General features: G+C 40.9%; 1 protein-coding gene across 2 annotated transcripts in view; it reads right to left on the bottom strand.

Moving 5' to 3' along the window:
* Positions 1-9,423: 9,423 nt before the first annotated feature.
* PDK3 (pyruvate dehydrogenase kinase 3) overlaps positions 9,424-18,680 on the bottom strand; it is a 79,162-nt gene continuing 69,905 nt past the window's right edge. Inside the window, exons 10-12 of one of the 2 annotated variants that reach the window (XM_070289867.1) lie at positions 16,978-17,091; positions 14,487-14,626; positions 9,424-10,126 (exon numbers count right to left, since the gene is read on the bottom strand). In XM_070289867.1, coding sequence (XP_070145968.1) covers positions 10,096-10,126; positions 14,487-14,626; positions 16,978-17,091 — 285 coding nt within the window. In that variant the 3' untranslated portion in view covers positions 9,424-10,095. The remainder of the gene's footprint in view (positions 10,127-14,486; positions 14,627-16,977; positions 17,092-18,680) is intronic. The other variant, XM_070289868.1, reaches the window with a different exon arrangement.

Here is an 18,680-nt window from a genome sequence, read left to right as displayed (position 1 = left end):
TCGTGACAGTGTGTACCAGCCAGGCCACAGAATAGCACAGAACACAAGGGGCCGGGCTTCCCTCTATAAACATGAGGCAGCTCGTGAACCCTGGAAACACACGTACATTTCACTGCGACTAAACTGACCACTGCTCAAAGCCAAGCAGGTCAGATTTGGACTTAGGGACACAAACATGGTAATGAACTTTCATTTTATATATACATTACTCTTCTCTTGTTAAATCAGCTCACGTTCTCAGTTTAGGCATTGTTCATGAGTTAAGCAGTGATGATTTAAAATAAAAAATCAGCCAAGTGACTTTACATTTCAATGCAACATTAAATTTTGTCCACAATAGTATATTCTACTTCACATTGACTTTTCTTTATCGGTTCAAGCACTTCATGAGTATTCACAACTTGTATTCTAAATCTGGGAAATATTGACATTACAAGCACTCATGTACTTTTGTAAGGATGTGAACTTAGAGCAACAGATGGCATGATGAGTATATAAACCCGAAGCAGCAATCACAACTTCAAATGACTTTAACACCAAGGAACCCTGCAGAGATTGGGGTCAGCCAGGATGCTAATGGGGTAGGGTTCACTCTCCTAAAATGTGTGTCATGCTGTCCAGTAGTGACTTGAACACAGCCTAGGTATTTCAGCAGAGTGGAGCATCTGATTCCAGTGCAGCGCATTGAGGACAGAATAACAACAGTGAACAACAGAAACAAAGAGGCAAGCACACTGGATTCCTCCGACCCTGAATAGAGCCAACTTGCATTTTTAAAGTGCTTAAACTTTAGACCTTCTAGGTAAACCTTGCCTTGGCTGTTTACTCAGAGCCAAGATAGTTTGGTCTAGTTTAAAAAAGAATCTTAAGCACATGCACAACTTATTGGTCAAATTCACACACCAGCATGAACAGGAATTTAAAAGAGCAAGACATCAAAGGACTTGATGTACATTTTCCCCAAGAGTTACAAAGGCAGGTAGAGAAAACAGGAGCAGATACAGGATCGTGGCTAGCATTTATTTTAGGTTTTATACTAGTTGTGACAGCCATCGGCACACACCAGGCTGCGAAGCCTGCCACCCAGCCTGGTTCCTTGGCAGCGGCAGGTGGTCCCGCGTTTTCAGATCCCTACAGGCTTCAGTTGTAATGACTCTAAAACATTTGTCCTAATTAAATATGGCAGACAATGACCTCAGCAGTGTTTTAGGTAAAAGTGAAAGTGAAGTCGCTCAGTTGTGTCCAACTCTTTGGGACCCCATGGACTGTAGCCTACCAGGCTCCTCTGTCCATGGGATTTTCCAGGCAAGAATACTGGAGTGGGGTGCCATTGCCTTCTCGAGGGATATTCTTGACCCAGGGATTGACCCGGGTCTCCCGCATTATAGGCAGACGCTTTACCGTCTGAGCCACCAGGGAAGTTCTAGGTAAAGGAAGTTTTTGGTAAAGGCACAGGCCAATTCTTAATGTAAATATAATGTCTTTAGAAATACTGACTGAGGTTTCTCATGGATATAAAAGTTCAAATGGCAAAAGAAAATGGAATTTAGAAGAAAGCGGTGCCATGATGCATTCTCAGCAGCAATGTAGCATCTTATACCCATTCTGCCTGTTTTTGTCAACTCTTCATCACTGTTCTTGTACATCAAGCATGGCTAAATGGCAAATGTCTGTGACTTCCGATCACGGCATGTATGAAGAGCCAAAACAGAACTGAATGTTAAGAGTCACTTTTTTCTCAAAAAGAATCTCAAGGTAAGACTATTTTAAAACATTAACTAGTTCTGTTATTAATAAGCATTCCATTCTGAATGTGCCATTTTCAACCAATCTGGAATGCAGAGATAAACTGAAGAGCTATTAAGCCGCTCCTAAGTGCTAGGATTAGACATTTCTTTACTTGGCTAACTACAGGGCGAACACAGAGCTTATATCTTTGACATTTGTGCTGTTTTGGCCCATTTGCAAAAATTAGCAGGCCACTTAGTGGTTGTCAAAAGTTAGAATTATCTAACAGAATGTACTTTTAAGTGAAATTTTGTTATCCCGCAAGGATTCAATTCCAGTGGGAAATAGAATCTTCACTGAAAAGTCAAGAAGCAAAATGATCAAACAAAATCAAAATACAGGGTTCTTCTATGAAAATCTCAGAGAAGAGCGATAAGGAGGTCTTTATACCTACTACACAAAGGACTTTAAGGTGTCCTTTTATTATGAAAAAGCACATAGAATCTGAGAACTGATAAAGATGGAGTTCAAGTTTCTTGGGTAACCTTGTGTTCCTGAGATGACAACACGTTTCAAACTTTAGCTCTAGAAGTTTAGACAAGAATGATCAAATCTGAGCACACCAGAATAGACTTCCAGAGATATCCATGAGGAATCTTATCAAAGGCTATTCCCTGAGACATGCAAGGGTAGTGAAAATGTAACTGAATACAAAAAAAAAAAAAACAACTTCTAAAATCAATTTGCTCTCTCTCTCCCTTTAAAGCAATTGTTAAAATTAGTTGGCATATTAAAGAATGCAACTATAATTCTTCACTTTTGGAAACTATAACATGAAAAAGTTAAGCAGACTTAATGGAATCCTCAAATGATGAGAACTTTTAAAGAATGCAATCGCAATTTTGTACTTTTGAAAAATGTGATGTGAAAAACAAATCCAAAATACTTCTCTATGTAAATTAAAGCTTCAGCCATGGTATTCAAAATTAGAATGATTTACATAATCTACTATACTTTTTTTTTTGGTAATTAACCTTCCTGAGGCTGATTTTGTTCTTAGTATTTGCTTAACTAAAGTGCCTAATAAAATTTCTACAGAATACATTACTCTCTTCATAGATGAATATTATTTTAAACCACAATCTGACAAAAATCTAACTACATTTAATTATGCTTGATTAATCCAAATGTCACTGAGAGATTTATAGAATAGAGAAATATTTTTCAGGTTAAGTTCATCCTCTTTTTCACTGCAAGCTTCCTGGATCCACTATTACCACAAACCTGCGACTCAGTTCTAACATTTTTTTAAAAATTCCACCAAAAATAACTAGACCACGGGACTCCAGACATCAAACTCTACTGCTTATCCTTTTCAAGAGCTGTGCAGACTCCACCAAAGACTTAAGTCACCACTTCAAATTGGGAATCGAGCCACCCCTGTGGAGACAGCAGTGCTGGAGGGAAAAGAATACAGAGACGAGGAGTCGTCAAACACTAATATGCGTTTATTAAATGCTGCAGAGTCTTAATGCGAGATAAGAGCTGGGCTTTCTTTTAATACAGGCACTTAACTGTATCCCACTTTCAAAGGTTTTCAGTAGTGATGCCCTAAGGTGCTTTCATTTATATGCAAATACACGCCTAGCTACCCTCCCTAGAAACCAGTCGGACAGGTGTCAGAAGACCTCCTGAGTGTCCTCCTCAGCTCTGAGGGTGCAGGATCTCTACCAAGAGCACCCCCCCGCCCCCCGCCCCAAGTAGCTACTTGCATCCCAGCTCCACTGACCCATCACCAGCATCCTGGGCAATTCAAGTCCAGCTTTTAGAGATAGATGAAAAGGCATAAACAAAGGTTTCTCAAGGATTCCAGGACCTCGATATTGCTGTCCTTTTATTTTCTTCATTTAGGGGGTGGGAAGGGGCACGGGTTGAACACCACAGAGGCCAACTTGCAGACTTGAGAGGGAAGCCTCCTCGGTTAACCCTCTCCCCCGCCTCTCAGATCAGTTTGCCAGTGTTCCAGACAGTCTTTCCTCCTGACAAGCGGCATCACCCTCCAGAGGCTGGAAGTGGGAGGATCTGGTTTCGGTCATGAGTTCTGAAGTTCTGCAAAAACCATCCTGGGGTGTGGCTTGGCCTGCGTTTCCATTGTGAGGAGACACCGGCCCACACCATCAGTGCAATGTGACAATTGAACCTGGCTCATGCGCCCACCATTCCCCTCTGGCCAGCGAGACAAGGAAACGCCAAGGGGCTCAGCCTGGGCACAAGGCAGCAGAGCCAGGCTGGGAACACAGCCTCTCCAGATGCAGAGGAACACGCAGAGGAGACAGGGTGTCAGCGCTCACCAATGCGGCCTCGTTGAACAAACACAACCATACCATCCGTGAGGATGGAAACGCTTGCAGGGTTTTGTGTCCTCCCCCCTCACCTGGCCCTTGCCGGCCCCTTCCCACCTTTTTCTCTCAACTGTACTAGAAACTCTCCCTGGTGAGGGTCTCGCCCACCTGAATGTGGGTTCGAGAGGCTGGGCTCAGCCTGCTGTCATCACGGTGTGTGCCCAGCACTGGACATTTCAAGTGCATGGGAGACACTAGCTATTTAAAGGGAGGAATGAATACGGCTTCCCTTTCCATGAATCCGCTTTCCACCCTCTTCACTTCCTTCATCCCTCACATGTGGACACATGATCCATGCTGCGCTTCACACCAAGAGGGAACCAGAGCAGAGACCCTGAACTGAGGGGAAGGCGGTGCCCAGGGCAGAGTCAGGCACACTGAGCAAGACTGTCACCCCTGCTTGTGGATCGTGTGCTTGGCTGAAGGGAGGAAAGTGTGCCTCGTGGGATACTGGTCCACTGAGGGAAGGCAGCTTCAATTCTACAAACAGGCCAAATAAAACACTCAACCTGTGATCACCCTGCAAATGCACTTTCGAAACATCAATTTGTGTGACAGTAGGTCCCAGGCCTATGAACCATCTCAGTGTACACTTGTGAATATCAGCAACCATCCTGATGAGGACTTAATGCCTTTCTATTTCTTAATGAACCACGTTTTGAGATGGGTTGCTGAAAAGACAAGTAAGACAACCTGTGTCACAGTAAAAGCTCTCATAGGAATAACTCTCTCAGTCAGGCAGTTCGACTAGCAACCTGTTAGTAAAAAAAAAAAAAAGAAACAAGAACAGTTTAAACTTCTCTTGATAACAACTGATTATCCGCTAGTTTGAAATATTCTATCATATTTAATGAATTAATAAATCTGTCAATGGCTAGTCACTTTTGAAGTTCATTAAAACGTCACCTGCCCTCTTGTTTTCAAGCCAGAAGGTACTGATCTCTCTAACTGATGGACCAGGAACTCAAGGTAAAAGCTATCTTTTTACAAAGAATAAACAAACAGCCGGTATTGATGAAGTTATTAATGGTGCCTTCCTGCTAGCGGCATGGCTTCCATCTGCTGACTAACATATAGCTTATGGTTGGGAAGGACATTATCGTCAAAGTCAATGTTTAAGCACCTGGACTGCTGGGAAGATGGCAGAGTAAGTCCATGTTTATATACGTGCTCCTGCCCTTCAACACACACATCCAAAAGCTGAAAAGGAAGCTGTCTATGGGGAAACTAATAAAAGCCACCACGCCATACCAAGGACTCCAGGGAAGCCTCTGACAACTAAGCTAGGGACTCATCAGAGAAGCCTTCTTCAATCTGTCAAGCAGCCCACAGTTGCTGGGCAGTCACTGAGAGGGTTTCAAGGGACTTGACTAATTATCTCTGAACTTGGAGAAACAAAGCCTGGTGGTGGTCAGGACAAGCCGAGAGCATGTTTCCCCAAGCAAACCTAGGAGGGGAGGTTAACATCGCATGTGCCCATCTGTGTGAAGAGGAGACCAACAGTAACGTGGGAGCTAAACACACAAACACTGACTACATGTAATCTGGCAGAGCAGAGGCACAGACCCTCTGAACTTGTGGGGGCGACCTCTAGTGGAGATAGGGAAACGCGAGGGGACCCCTCTCCCCAAGTGGGACCCAGTCAGCCCAAGCGCAGAGCATTCAACAGTGTCCACGAAGGCCCTCCGGGAGGCTTTGCTTCCCTCCTCCTTCCCCCGCGTCCAGAGAGCAGAATGGAAAACAAAGACTGTCTCTGCCCCCACACCCCATCAGCATCCAGCCTGCCAATTTCAGGGCTCAGGTGAGCAAATGTGTTTCACTTAAAAAAGGAGGCGTTCAAGGACGACTTATTCATACTCTTCTTGGCAGACAGAATTGGTCCCATGCAAAGACCAAAATAATAAGCAGAAAAAGCCATCATGATACTTGTACAACAATAAAAGAGTAAAATGACACAGAAGAAAAGGAATGAAAGAAGCAAAAGATAGATACACACACTCTGGAAAAAAGAATGATCTCAGAAACCACAAAAATGGTAGACCACATAGGTCAGCTTTCCAAGAAATGAAATAAGGGGTCAAAGAGGACAACACAATGAGAGAAAAAGTTGGCAGAGCTAAGCAAAAGACACAGAGAAAAAAGATAAAACTGTAGCCAAAGTGAAAGCCACATGGGGGCCAAATCGAGGCCTAGAATCAACATCACAGGAAATGGAGACAGTGAAATGGGAGGTTAAGATTGGAGAAAAAACATCACACAGCAGGAAGAAAGCCAAGGACCAAAACGATCAAAGGCAAGATAAATGTGGAGGACAGAGAACGGAGAGCCAACATAGGGGCAAACTGCTGAACAAAGAGAACCAACAAAGGGTAAGAAGTGAGGGAAGGCACGAGTGTCAATGTCTGATGCTCACTGCATACCAGAAAAAGCCAACAGATAACTGTTGGCTCCAAGATACACTTGACTGAAGTTACTGCATGACAAGGACAAACATGAAATCACAAGTACCAGGGCCAACGAGCAGATCATCCACAAAAAAGGAAGAAAAATCTATCTGGACTCAGCTCTCTCTGAACCACCAGACACTAGAAGACAACAGAGTGACATCTCTAAAGAACCGAGGGGAAAAAAAAGACGTGATCCAAGAATCTGATAGCCAGCCAAGTTACTGTTAGTAAAAGACGCCATCTGAAATGATGCGAGAACACTCAACGGAAGCTGTAATCCCGTCCACTGAAAGATAAAAGCAACGACTCTCGGATGTAGAGTCTTTGTACGAGAGGGCTGGCAGTGAGCACTGACTTCATTCAAACACAGAATTAAGCCTAAATAACTCCAGTAATTACCTACAGTTAGACCCTTTCAAGTCGCCTGTCTTTCTAGGTAAAAGCTGCTAAATCCATTTGATGATCTCTAACTCTGCAAAATGACAATGCACAAAATAGAACCTCTCCCAAACGAAATTCTCTGACACTAAAGAAAATTTTTGGTTTCTGTCTTACCCTTGAGGGTTAATATACTCAAGAAATTTCTCAAAAGGGATCATGCTAATTACCTGGGGCAGTGCTGAGAGCACAGGCTGAGGGCCAAGAAGACCCAGCTGCTAGCTTTGGTTCTTCCCTGCCACTGTGATGAACCACGGAACTGCTTTGGAACTTATATGAAAAACTGCATAATACCTGCATGGTTCAGCACACAGCAGCGAAAGGATCAAATGGGATGCTGTACGTGAAAGTTCTTTGGAATCTGTAAGCAAGGGTATAAAACCATGTTACCTGATTGGATGGAAAGTGAAGTCGCTCAGTTGTGTCTGATTCTTTGCGACCCCATGGACTGTAGCCTACCAGACTCCTCTGTCCGTGGGATTTTCCAGGCAATAGTACAGGAGTGGATTGCCATTTCCTTCTCCAGGGGATCTTCCCAACCCAGGAATCAAACCCGGGTCTCCCGCATTGTAGACAGATGCTTAACCGTCTGAGCCACCAGGGAAGTCCGATTGGATGGAAAGAACACTATATTAAGCAGTCAAAATCAGTCATTCAGAGACAAAGAAAGGATCAGATGGCTCCCAAGAATCCATCCCTAAGTCCATCCTTTCATGTCTCTCCATTTTCAAGTCATCTCTTAACACTTTTATAAAGAGGAAATACTATACTTTCATAGTTCCTGACCAGAATTCTTTTTAATTTGAAAACAAAGATAGTTTAAGAACTAACTAAGAAAGATGCCGCCCACCATCCGAGGTAAATGTCTGTCCACTTCCATTCACTGAATCAGCTAATATTCATTAAGCACCTACTATGTGCCAGGCCCTGCTTCAAAAAGTAGATGCTTGAAATTGAGGAAATGACAGGGAAGTACAGGGGAATTGGGAGAACTAAACAAATTTAGCTGAAAAACGGTTAATGTCTATGTATATTACAACATGTAGAAAGATGACCAGATACCTAGAGACAAAGCACAGCAAACAGAAAGGAGAAATGAATACTTGGGGTGGCTGAACTGTGTGAATGCAAGATGTTCCTGAAACTCTCCTTATGGTTGCTTTGGAAGCAAAGTTAATTTCTTAATTCAGAAAACAAAGAGACAATTTAAAAAAGAAAAAGAAAACAAAGACAGGAGAGGCGAGACTGTCCTGGAGTCAGACAGTTAAGCCAGAAATACATCAGCAAAGGACTATCAATGAAGTCATTAAAACACTGAAAGACATCTTCAGTTTCAAAAAAGACCTGAAAAGAAAGGAATGTGATACCCTTCAGTGTATCAAGCATAGAAGAGTAAAGAGCTGTATGGCTGGAAAGGGAGGCCAAGGAAGAGGCTGAGAGGCAAGCTGACATAGGAAAGCTGGGGTCTTTAAACTCAGAGGCCATTTTTTTTTACATCTTTATATCACATGGAAATAATCACATGGAACAGCCCCATTCCCAAGACACTGACTCGACCTTCAAAAAACAGGCCTTTATGCAGACCATCTCATTACTTGGGTCTTGGGAGTAACGTTGGTCTTTTTCTTACCAGACTAGATTATGAATTCCCTGACGAGAGTCTTCTAAGGATGAAAGAGATGAGGTCTTCCGAAAGACAAAGGAATCACCATGAGCTCAGGTAATGTAATGAAAGAGTATTAGCTTTGGTGGAACAAAGAGAAACAGAGTCATCCTCCATGCGAGTGCAGTGGGTCAGAACACGGCTCCATCCAGGGGAAAAGCCCACTGAGATGGCAGCGGCGAAAAGAGGGTTAGTACTATCATATGTCTAGAGGAGGAAGAATACTTTACCAGTGACAGCTTTTAAATCAGTGGACTCAACACTTCAACACTAGATGGAGAAACATTTATATGGATGTTAAAAGAGGACAGAAGTCAAAGTAGAAGATAAATATATGAAAAATATTAGTGAAGAGAAACACACCCTGCAGAGCTGTTTAAGTTGTGGGTTTTAAATCCAGACTCTCAGATAGCTTGTGTTTCTAAGGGTAAACATGACATGACAATTCTAAAGCGGGCTGAACATCATGAAAATATAAACGATGACGACCTGGGACATGTTCCAAATAAACTAGAAAGAACTTTTCCCTTCGATGGCCTATTTTACACCTAGTAGAGTGCATCACCACAGGGACTTAGAAAACTGCAAAGGAATATGATGTGACAAAAGGACCGTATTCAGTGGTAAACTGTTACACGAGCATAAAAACTTCACTTCCCACTCTTTACAAACTTGATAATGACTTGAAGGTAGTTATTCACTTAAGATCTTTGAAACCAAGCAGCTAAGTGAAAAATTCCAAGACAACTTTTGGAACACTTTAATCAACAGAATGGAAGTATACAAATGAATTTCAAAATGAAATCAATGCACCCAAGAGGGAGATCTAACATGAGAGTATCTACAGCTCACAATGAGAATCTGGTCAGATGGAAGAAGGCCAGAGTCCAAAGCAGAGAGTGAAGAGGGATGCGTAAGAGAGAGGAAGGGCTCTGGGACAGAAATATCAAGACGTGCTCATCTGATGTCTTCAAATTCCAGACTCCCCAAGGCCATAGTTGGTGGTTTGGGACAAACATGGTATTTGGTCACAAAGAGCAGCAGTAGAGATCGGCTGTATCTGGAATGGGGAGGGAGGCGAGAAATCTGGGGAGACTGTAGACAGTCTATGAGAGAGAAGACGGAGGTATGAGGGCACGGGCACTAATAAGGCTCTGTGTCCCCTTACGACAGGCGCCAACCAAACCACAGCAATGTACTATGGAAAATGACTCAAGTTACTGCTTTAGTGGAAGATATGAAGTAGCTACAGGAAACTTCTGTGGAAAAGGTCCAGCTTATATGGAGAAAAATACACATTCAAGCACTGGATTATCTATAGTGCCACATTCAGAGTTGGTGGAGGAAAGGAGCTCTTTCCAGGTGACTTGCAGAAGGCCATCCTTTCTTCACGGAGCGGACTGAAGCATCCAGTTCTTCACAAAGTTCTGTTAGTCTTCATCTTGTCCCTGCAAAGAAGATGATGGGGACAGCCCCAGTGAGTTTATGAGGACAACCTTCTCAGTAGTAACTGAGATGTAGTCAGAGCATTTAGTTACAGTGACAATTCAAAAACCTGCGTCTTATCTCAGAATTATTCTCTATAGTTACTACAGAAAAAGAATTAGCATTTAATGACATATATACACTAAAGCAGTTCTTTCCTCTCAGTGAGAACCCTGCTTAGAAATGAGGAACCATTGCCAGTGGGCATGGGATTTCTCTGGGGAATGGTGAATATGGTCTAAAATCAGACAGTGGTGAGGAGCACACCGCCCTGGGAATTTACTAAAAACCACTGAGTTGTATGCTTTCAAAGGGTGACTTTTATGGGATGTGAATTTTATCTCAATAAAGTTGTAATTCAAAATCTGCTTCGAAATTAAATTTTCTTAGCATTTCTCGTTCACCTAATGAATTTACTATAACTACTAAATACTTTCCCAAGGTTGCCACCAATTATCCTATTTCTGTTAAGTGAAAAATTTTCAGTGTCAGGATAGCCATTTTAGAATTTTAAAAACTGCTTTCTGATAACATTTGTTTGCCTAATAAGATATCAGAAATGAAGACTCAGGGACTTCCTTGATGGTCTGGGGGCATGGGGCAGGGGGCATGGGTTTGATCTCTAGTCAGGGAACTAAGATGATACATGCTACCCAGCATGATCAATAAATAAATTTTTAAAATTTCCCCTAAATAATAATGTATCATCCTTTATAAAAAAAGAAATTAAGACTCATAATGACAGTATACAACCTGCTAAACTATTTAAATAGGCTTTAAAACAATATTCAACTAAAACCATCTTTTTACAATCCAAATGGACCTTAATGTTCATAAAGACCGTTTTCTGTGCTACCCAAATAATTCCCCCTACCAGAGCCATCGCTGGAATTAACACTCATACTGATGCCCAATATACTACTTGACTTATACGAACTGAAAATGGAATCAAGGGAAATTGAGTCAGGTGTTTCAAGCTGATTTAGCTTAACCTTGGCCAGGGATGGTGTGTATATGTACATACACACACCTGTGTGTGCAATCACACTCATGTGCATAAAACAAACTCCTCTAAATTTCATCATTTGAGGTGAGTGACCAATGCAACAACACTGCACAGAGGCCCATCACAATACTCCCAGAGGAAAAAAAGTAGCAATATAAATAACCTTTTACATCCTTCATTGGAAAAGATCAAAGCTACTACAATGGTACAAAGTCACAAAGCTATATAAACTCTATTTGCCTACAAATACCTGTCTGTTGCACTTTGTTAGGAATCAAGGTTTTCAGGGTAAGAAGAAATATATACAATTAAAATAGATTAGGGAGAAATATTACAATGTTAAAAGAGAATTAAAAATCAACGTGAACTTATATATCTTAAATCATGTTTTATAGGTCTGTCCAGAAAACAAGACTAAAAAAGATGTCATGTACACCTCCAGCTCCCAGATTAGGGTTTCTAATACCCATTAAAAGTAAACAGGAGTCTTAGTATGAGATGAACTTAGGATATCCTCTTGGGCCAGAAAGCAAGGAAGCTTTCAAAGACCAACAGGATTTCACCAATGGAACATAAAGGATATGGCTCAAAATAGCTTCCAGTGGTCAAAGGTGTGCCAATTTTAGCATCAAAAAGATGGCTATTACATGCAGTGACAGGATGAACCTCATAGAGAAGAGAGCCAGACACAAAAACAGCATGCACTGTATGTTCCATTTATTTTAAATTCAGGAAGAGAAGAGAGTCAGATATAGTGATAGGTGATAGAGTTGGAGTAATGGTTACATGGCGGGGAGGGAAAAAGGAGAAGAGTGTGACTAGAAAGTGGCCTTTTCGAGTCCTGGAGATACAGATGTAAAAATTCATCATGTTACAAACTTTATATCTGTACACTTTTTATATATATGTTAAATATTGACCAAAATATACCAACAAAGCAATAAAAATCTACAACATCCATGCTGCTACTGCTGCTAAGTCGCTTCAGTCGTGTCCGACTCTGTGTGACCCCACAGACGGCAACCCATCAGGCTCCCCCATCCCTGGGATTCTCTAGGCAAGAACACTGGAGTGGGTTGCCATTTCCTTCTCCAATGCATGAAAGTGAAAAGTGAAAGTGAAGTTGCTCAGTTGTGTCCGACTCTGTGTGACCCCATAGACGGCAACCCATCAGGCTCCCCCATCCCTGGGATTCTCTAGGCAAGAATACTGGAGTGGGTTGCCATTTCCTTCTCCAATGCATGAAAGTGAAAAGTGAAAGAGAAGTCGCTCAGTCGTGTCCAACTCTTAGCGACCCCATGGACTGCAGCCTACCAGGCTCCTCCATCCATGGGATTTTCCAGGCAAGAGTACTGGAGTGGGGTGCCGTTGCCTTCTCCAACAACATCCATAATACTACTTAAAAAAAAGGAAGCCTGAAACTCACCCATCACCATTTAAGATGGTTTCTAACTCAACATCGTCCTGGAAAATTTGCAATTGAAAAGAAAGATTTAAATGCCTATCCTGCCTTGCCAGGAGGAAATGTACTTCAGAAGGTACCTAAATGACCTTAGCTGATGAGGAAAAACTTGATAGGAGAATGTCAGCTAACTGTCAAAGGAATGACACTAGCAAAAAACTCATCATTTTATAAACATTAACAAAATTACTGATTCAGGCCAAGTTTTTCAACTGGTCTTAATAACCCTTAAGTGATGGCTGTATGGTGCCAAAGTAATACTACGCAGATCATTTTCTGATTGAGAAGGGAAAATTAACCACATTGTGGAGGGACCAGGCAGTTGAATTATGGGCAGTCTTAACATTACTAACACTGGATCAACCGAACTGCCTGGGTCTCAGAGTGTAATTCTGCATCCTTATTTATGAAATATTCTAGCAAAAAAAAAATGCTCCACTGAGTCTTCAGATGAACTTCCAGTTTATGGGAGAGCCAGGGTTTCAAAGAAAAAAAATCAAACAAATCAAGGTGGGACATTTTTGCAGGACAACTGGTATGGTCTTTCAATAACAAAAAATTGTTCTACATTAAAATCTAGAGACCTACTCAGATGTGTTATGTGGTCCTGGAATCGATTTGCCTTTGGGACAAATCGGGAATTTTCATGATGAAAAGATAATGACACAGGAAGATGGAGACAGTTAAATGAAATAAAACTAGGCTGCACGACAGTATGAAAAGCATGATCTCATTTGGGGAAAAATACATATACATATATACAAATAGCAAAACACCTGGAAGGACACAGATAAAGCTCTAAGAATGGTAATCTCTGGATTATGAGAATACAATAGTTTCTCTTTTTTTGCTTATTTATATTTTTTAACAGTGTACATATACTGCTTTTTGATTATTAAAAGATTACTTTAAATTAAACAAATAATCAGAACCCTTACTGTTGCTAGTAGAGTTGGAGCTTAAAGGTTGTCAGAAGAAAGAAAACTGGAAACCAAAGACTGGATTATTTATTGTTGTTATTACCACAAAGTAGTAAAACTCGTTATTCTGTGATTGATCATCTTCTTCATTTTTTAAATTGTGGTAAACTATATGTAAAGCTTACTCTCTGGTTAAGATGGAAAAAAAGGTTTTATTAAGTGTACAGCTCAGCAGCGTTCAGTACATTCACAGTGTTACACCACCATCCATCTCCAGAACTTTTTCATCTTTCTCCAATGAAACTCTGTCCTCATTAAACACTAAATTTGCTTTTCTCCTACTCCCCAACCATGGCAACCACCATTCTACTTTCTTCAGGGGCCTTACATAAGTTGGAGCATACAGTATCTGTCCTTCAGGGTCTGGATTATTTCACTTATCATAATGACTTCAAGGTTTATCTATACTGTAGCATGTCACAACTTTATTCTTTTTAAGGGCTGAATAATAATAATTGGTTATATGGATAAACCCACTGTTTACCTTGATTGATAACTAACTTTTTTATTTTTCTGGTTTCAATCCATCTACAGACTTTCTCTAAACATTCTGTCAATTCTATGGATGATGATAAACTGAATTACTTTTTAAATAAGATTCGTGGCAGGATACACACCCTGCTTACTGCTTTTAATACCTCCATAGGGCAAGGACTCCCAGAACATCAGGTCCTCTACTGAAATGGATACTCTGGTGACCCAGTTCTTGCTATCCTTCCTGTCTGGGGTGAAAAAATACTCCCATCTTTCTTTAGGGATCACTGCTTTTCCAGTGGCAAAACCACAAAGATGTGGCTGAAAATATCAATCATCTGGCTGGTAGACTCTGAGGAAAAATCAAATATTTTGTAATATAAAGAAAAGTAGTCAATTACTGTTTTGCCTTGTATTTGGAAGCGTCCCTGGGCTCACTGCTGGGATTGCTCCAATCGTCAGCTTCAGCTGTGCTCTTGTAATGGCGCCATGCGGACTTGTTAAAAACCGGAAGTCTCTCAAATGATTCACTTGAAAGAGCCTAAGGAGAGAAACAAAAATGTATAGTAAAGGTCTACAGTATCATCTTTCTCATGTGAAATACCAACTCAAATTTTACTATTCAAAGCATCAGAAACCTTAATGTGGAGGTATACTAAAGTTACATTTTAGCATTTTACTTAGACTGGACAGGATAAAATGAAAGCATTTTTTAAAGGAATAAAAACATTCATGCACGAAAAACCAGTAAACATGAGAACAAAAACCATTTTCGTTCAGTTAATACTGATAAAGATATCCAATCGTCTTAGACCAAACACTATTGTCCACTGGGTAAATGCTCTCCCAGAGGGCCCAGAAGAAATAAAGTTTCACAGTAGATTTATAAATATAAGCTCATAAAGTGATATCAAATAGCATATTGTTTCTATGTATTGGCATCTAAGATAAATACCCCAAATAAAGGGTTATTTTATGATATAACATATAAAACACTACATAGCTGCTAAAAGGATGAGCCAGTCCTATGTGAACTGATACGGAAGTACCTCCAAGATATATTGGAAAGTAGAACAGAGCAAAGTGCTAAAATAATCACTGGTGTGAAAACAATTAAATTCTCTCTCCATATGTTTATCAATACAGAATCAACTTCTAAGAGGATTCACATGAAACGGGTACCCATGGTCACCCCAGAAAAGAGAACCCAGTGGCTCTGGGCCAGTAATGGGAGACAGTTTTCCCTTTCACAGCTTTAAAATTTCATACAATGTGCCCCTATTACATAATCAAAAAGTACTCCAAATATTCTAGAGTTTCAGTTCAATTCAGTTGTTCAGTCATGTCCAACTCTTTGCGACCCCATGGACTGCAGCACACCAGGCCTCCCTGTCCATCACCAACTCCCGGAGCTTGCTCAAACTCATGTCCATTGAGTCCATGATGCCATCCAACCATCTCATCCTCTGTCAGCCCCTTCTCCTTCTGCCTTCAATCTTTCCCAGCATCAGTCTTTTCAAATGAGTCAGTTCTTCACATCAGGTGGCCAAAGTATTGGAGTTTCAGCTTCAGCATCAGTCCTTCCAATGATTATTCAGGACTGATCTCCTTTAGGATGGACTGGCTGGGTCTCCTTGCAGTCCAAGGGACTCTCAAGAGTCTTCTCCAACACCACAGTTCAAAAGCATCACTTCTTTGGCTCTCAGCTTTCTTTACAGTCCAACTCTCACATCCATACATGACTAATGGAAAAACAATAGCCTTGACTAGATGGACCTTTGTTGGCAAAGCAATGTCTCTGCTTTTTAATATGTTGTCTAGGTTGGTCATACCTTTCCTTCCAAGGAGTAAACATCTTTTAATTTCATGGCTGTAGTCACCATCTGCTGTGATTTTGGAGCCCAAAAAAGTAAAGTCTGACACCATTTCCACTGTTTCCCCATCTATTTCCCATGAAGTGATGGGACCACATGCCATGATCTTCGTTTTCTGAATGTTGCACTTTAAGCCAACTCTTTCACTCTCCTCTTTCACTTTCATCAACAGGCTCTTTAGTTCTTCTTCGCTTTCTTCCATAAGGGTGGTGTCATCTGCATATCTGAGGTTATTGATATTTCTCCCGGCAATGTTGATTCCAGCTTGTGCTTCATCCAGCCCAGCATTTCTCATGATGTATTCTGCATATAAGTTAAATAAGCAGGGTGACAATATACAGCCTTGAGGTACTCCTTTCCCTATTTGGAACCAGTCTGTTGTTCCATGTCCAATTCTAACTGTCACTTCCTGACCTGCATACAGATTTCTCAAGAAATTTCTCAAGTAGAACAGGTGGTCTGGTATTCCCATCTCTTTCAGAATTTTCCACAGTTTGTTGTGATATTCTAGAGTTTAGAAGTAAATAAAAGTTTGATACCACCACTGAATGAGAAAAGTTATATCACAGAGAACTTTGTTATCTGATCAGACTTTAAGGTAAACATATTATAAGCACTGAAATCTTGCAACTTTAAGCCAGCAAGTCTCTAAAATAAAAGACTTCAGTTTATGAAAATCTGTCTTTTAAATGAGTCCTTTTAATGGATATGCAAATTTTTAAAAAATCACAACTTAGAATTAAGGTTTTTAAAAATCAGTATTTAAATTTTCATATCTCCATATTTCCTATTTTGCTCTGAGCATAAAATCAAGGGTAGGTCATAACTTGGTTTTCACATAAAAGTGAAGTAAATCCTAGTTGAATATAAGAATTCATATATATATTAAATCATATATATATGATTATTCATATATATAATATGAGATGATGATACACTGCTAATCTGCTTTAGTTATTAGAACTCACAACTTTAAAAAGTAAAGATGCTTTCCTGTAACAGAAATAAAATGCAGTACCTTTAAATAAATGACAGCATCAGTACCCACGCCTTCCATAGAATAGAGTTTTAGATCTCCTTGAAAATATCTAGCATACAGACGAGAAATTGGCAAGCCATAACCAAATCCAGCCTATTGAGAAAAGAAAATTAACACACTGAGAAAGGCACAAAATGCTAACACGTTGAGTCTGAGGACCATCTGAAAGATTAGAATCAATTCTTGATTCATATTTAAAGCAAATACATTGACCCAACCCATACTATGACACACATACATGGCAAACAATCTATTTTCATCCTCCAAAAATACTTCTCATGTGTTTGGAAAAGAATAGAAACACTCCTATTTTGACTAAGCTTTTTTTAAATATCACAAATAATGCTTTTAATTATTTAGCTTCTTATAGTACTCACATAACAGAAACGGACAAATCTATGTTGTTGTTATTTAGTCACTAAGTCACATGTAACTCTCTTGCAATCCCATGGACTATAGTCCATCAGGCTCCTCTGTCCATGGGATTTCCCAGGTAAGAATACTGGAGTGAATGGGTTGCAAATCCTTCTCCCAGGAGACTAATGCTTTGTGAATGTTTTAAAGTAATTGTTTAGCATTGTTTAAAAACAAATCCCAAATCAAGTGGGATTTGAACTGGAAACTCAACTAAACCACATCATTCCAAAGTTCTATTAACTGATTTCTCTGCTCTTTATAGTGAACATTCAATTGAGTAGCACAGGAGTTGAAACCTATCAGTACCAAGGCTAACACAAAGAAAAGAAAGTGATCTCCTAAGGGCTACTTCCTAAAGCTGTGGAACACTACAGTATTTTGACATGTGGTTGTCCATGTATTTTTAGAGACCAGAAAGCAATGCCAGTACCCTCCTGTATCTCTGTGTCATAGAACCCTGACTGTAACAGGTTGTCGGCGGGGGGGGGCGGGGGGGGCGGGGGGGGGAGGGGTGGTGGTGGTAGAGATTTCCGATACTGACAAGAATAAGAAAAATTGAGACTGATTTCAAAAACTCTGGGTTGGAGAGGAAGGGGCTGTTCCTCAAGCTTTGGCCCCTTTGATTAAGTCCACTGACAGGTTAGTAAAGGAGGCAGTGGGCAAACACACACCAGTGGTTGGGTGGGCTTTAGGTTCGGACAGATGAAATCCACTTTTTGTGCAACTAGCAGTTTGCTCAACCTAAGACTGTTTTCTTACCCCAAAAATGTAATAAAAAGCTTACATAAGAGCTGTTGTAAGAATTAAATGATATAAGGAGTGTAAAGTCTTGGGACAGTGTCTAAGACACAGCAGAATGAAAGAAATGGAAGCTACTATGACGGCTACCACACAGCAGTAATTTTACTAAGCTCTGCAGCTTTCAACTGCTTTCTAACAGCTTTCCTAGATTCCCTCCTTGGGGTTAGGGCCTAAACAAGGGTTGGGTGTGATAGAGTACACCATCATGGAAGGGCTGCAGGACAGGCAGAACACGGTCAGGAGCAAAGACGAGGCAGCCGAAATGGTGACTGAGGTCACCCCAGCAAAGAAATCAGCGGACTTTGGAGGAGGCTGAGGAAACCTGCCTCCTCCAGTCAAGCAAGGCCCGGAGCCAGCTCCCAGGGCTACCAGGGAACAGCGGAGAACACCTGAGCCCGATGCAGTCATGAATGTGAAGAGACGGGTGACCCCAGGGTCCCACGGAATGCAAAGGAGGGGCCTCT

Source organism: Ovis canadensis, chromosome X (genome assembly GCF_042477335.2).
Source record: "Ovis canadensis isolate MfBH-ARS-UI-01 breed Bighorn chromosome X, ARS-UI_OviCan_v2, whole genome shotgun sequence".
Taxonomy (NCBI): Eukaryota; Metazoa; Chordata; class Mammalia; order Artiodactyla; family Bovidae; genus Ovis; species Ovis canadensis.
This window is presented reverse-complemented; position numbering and strand designations above follow the sequence as displayed.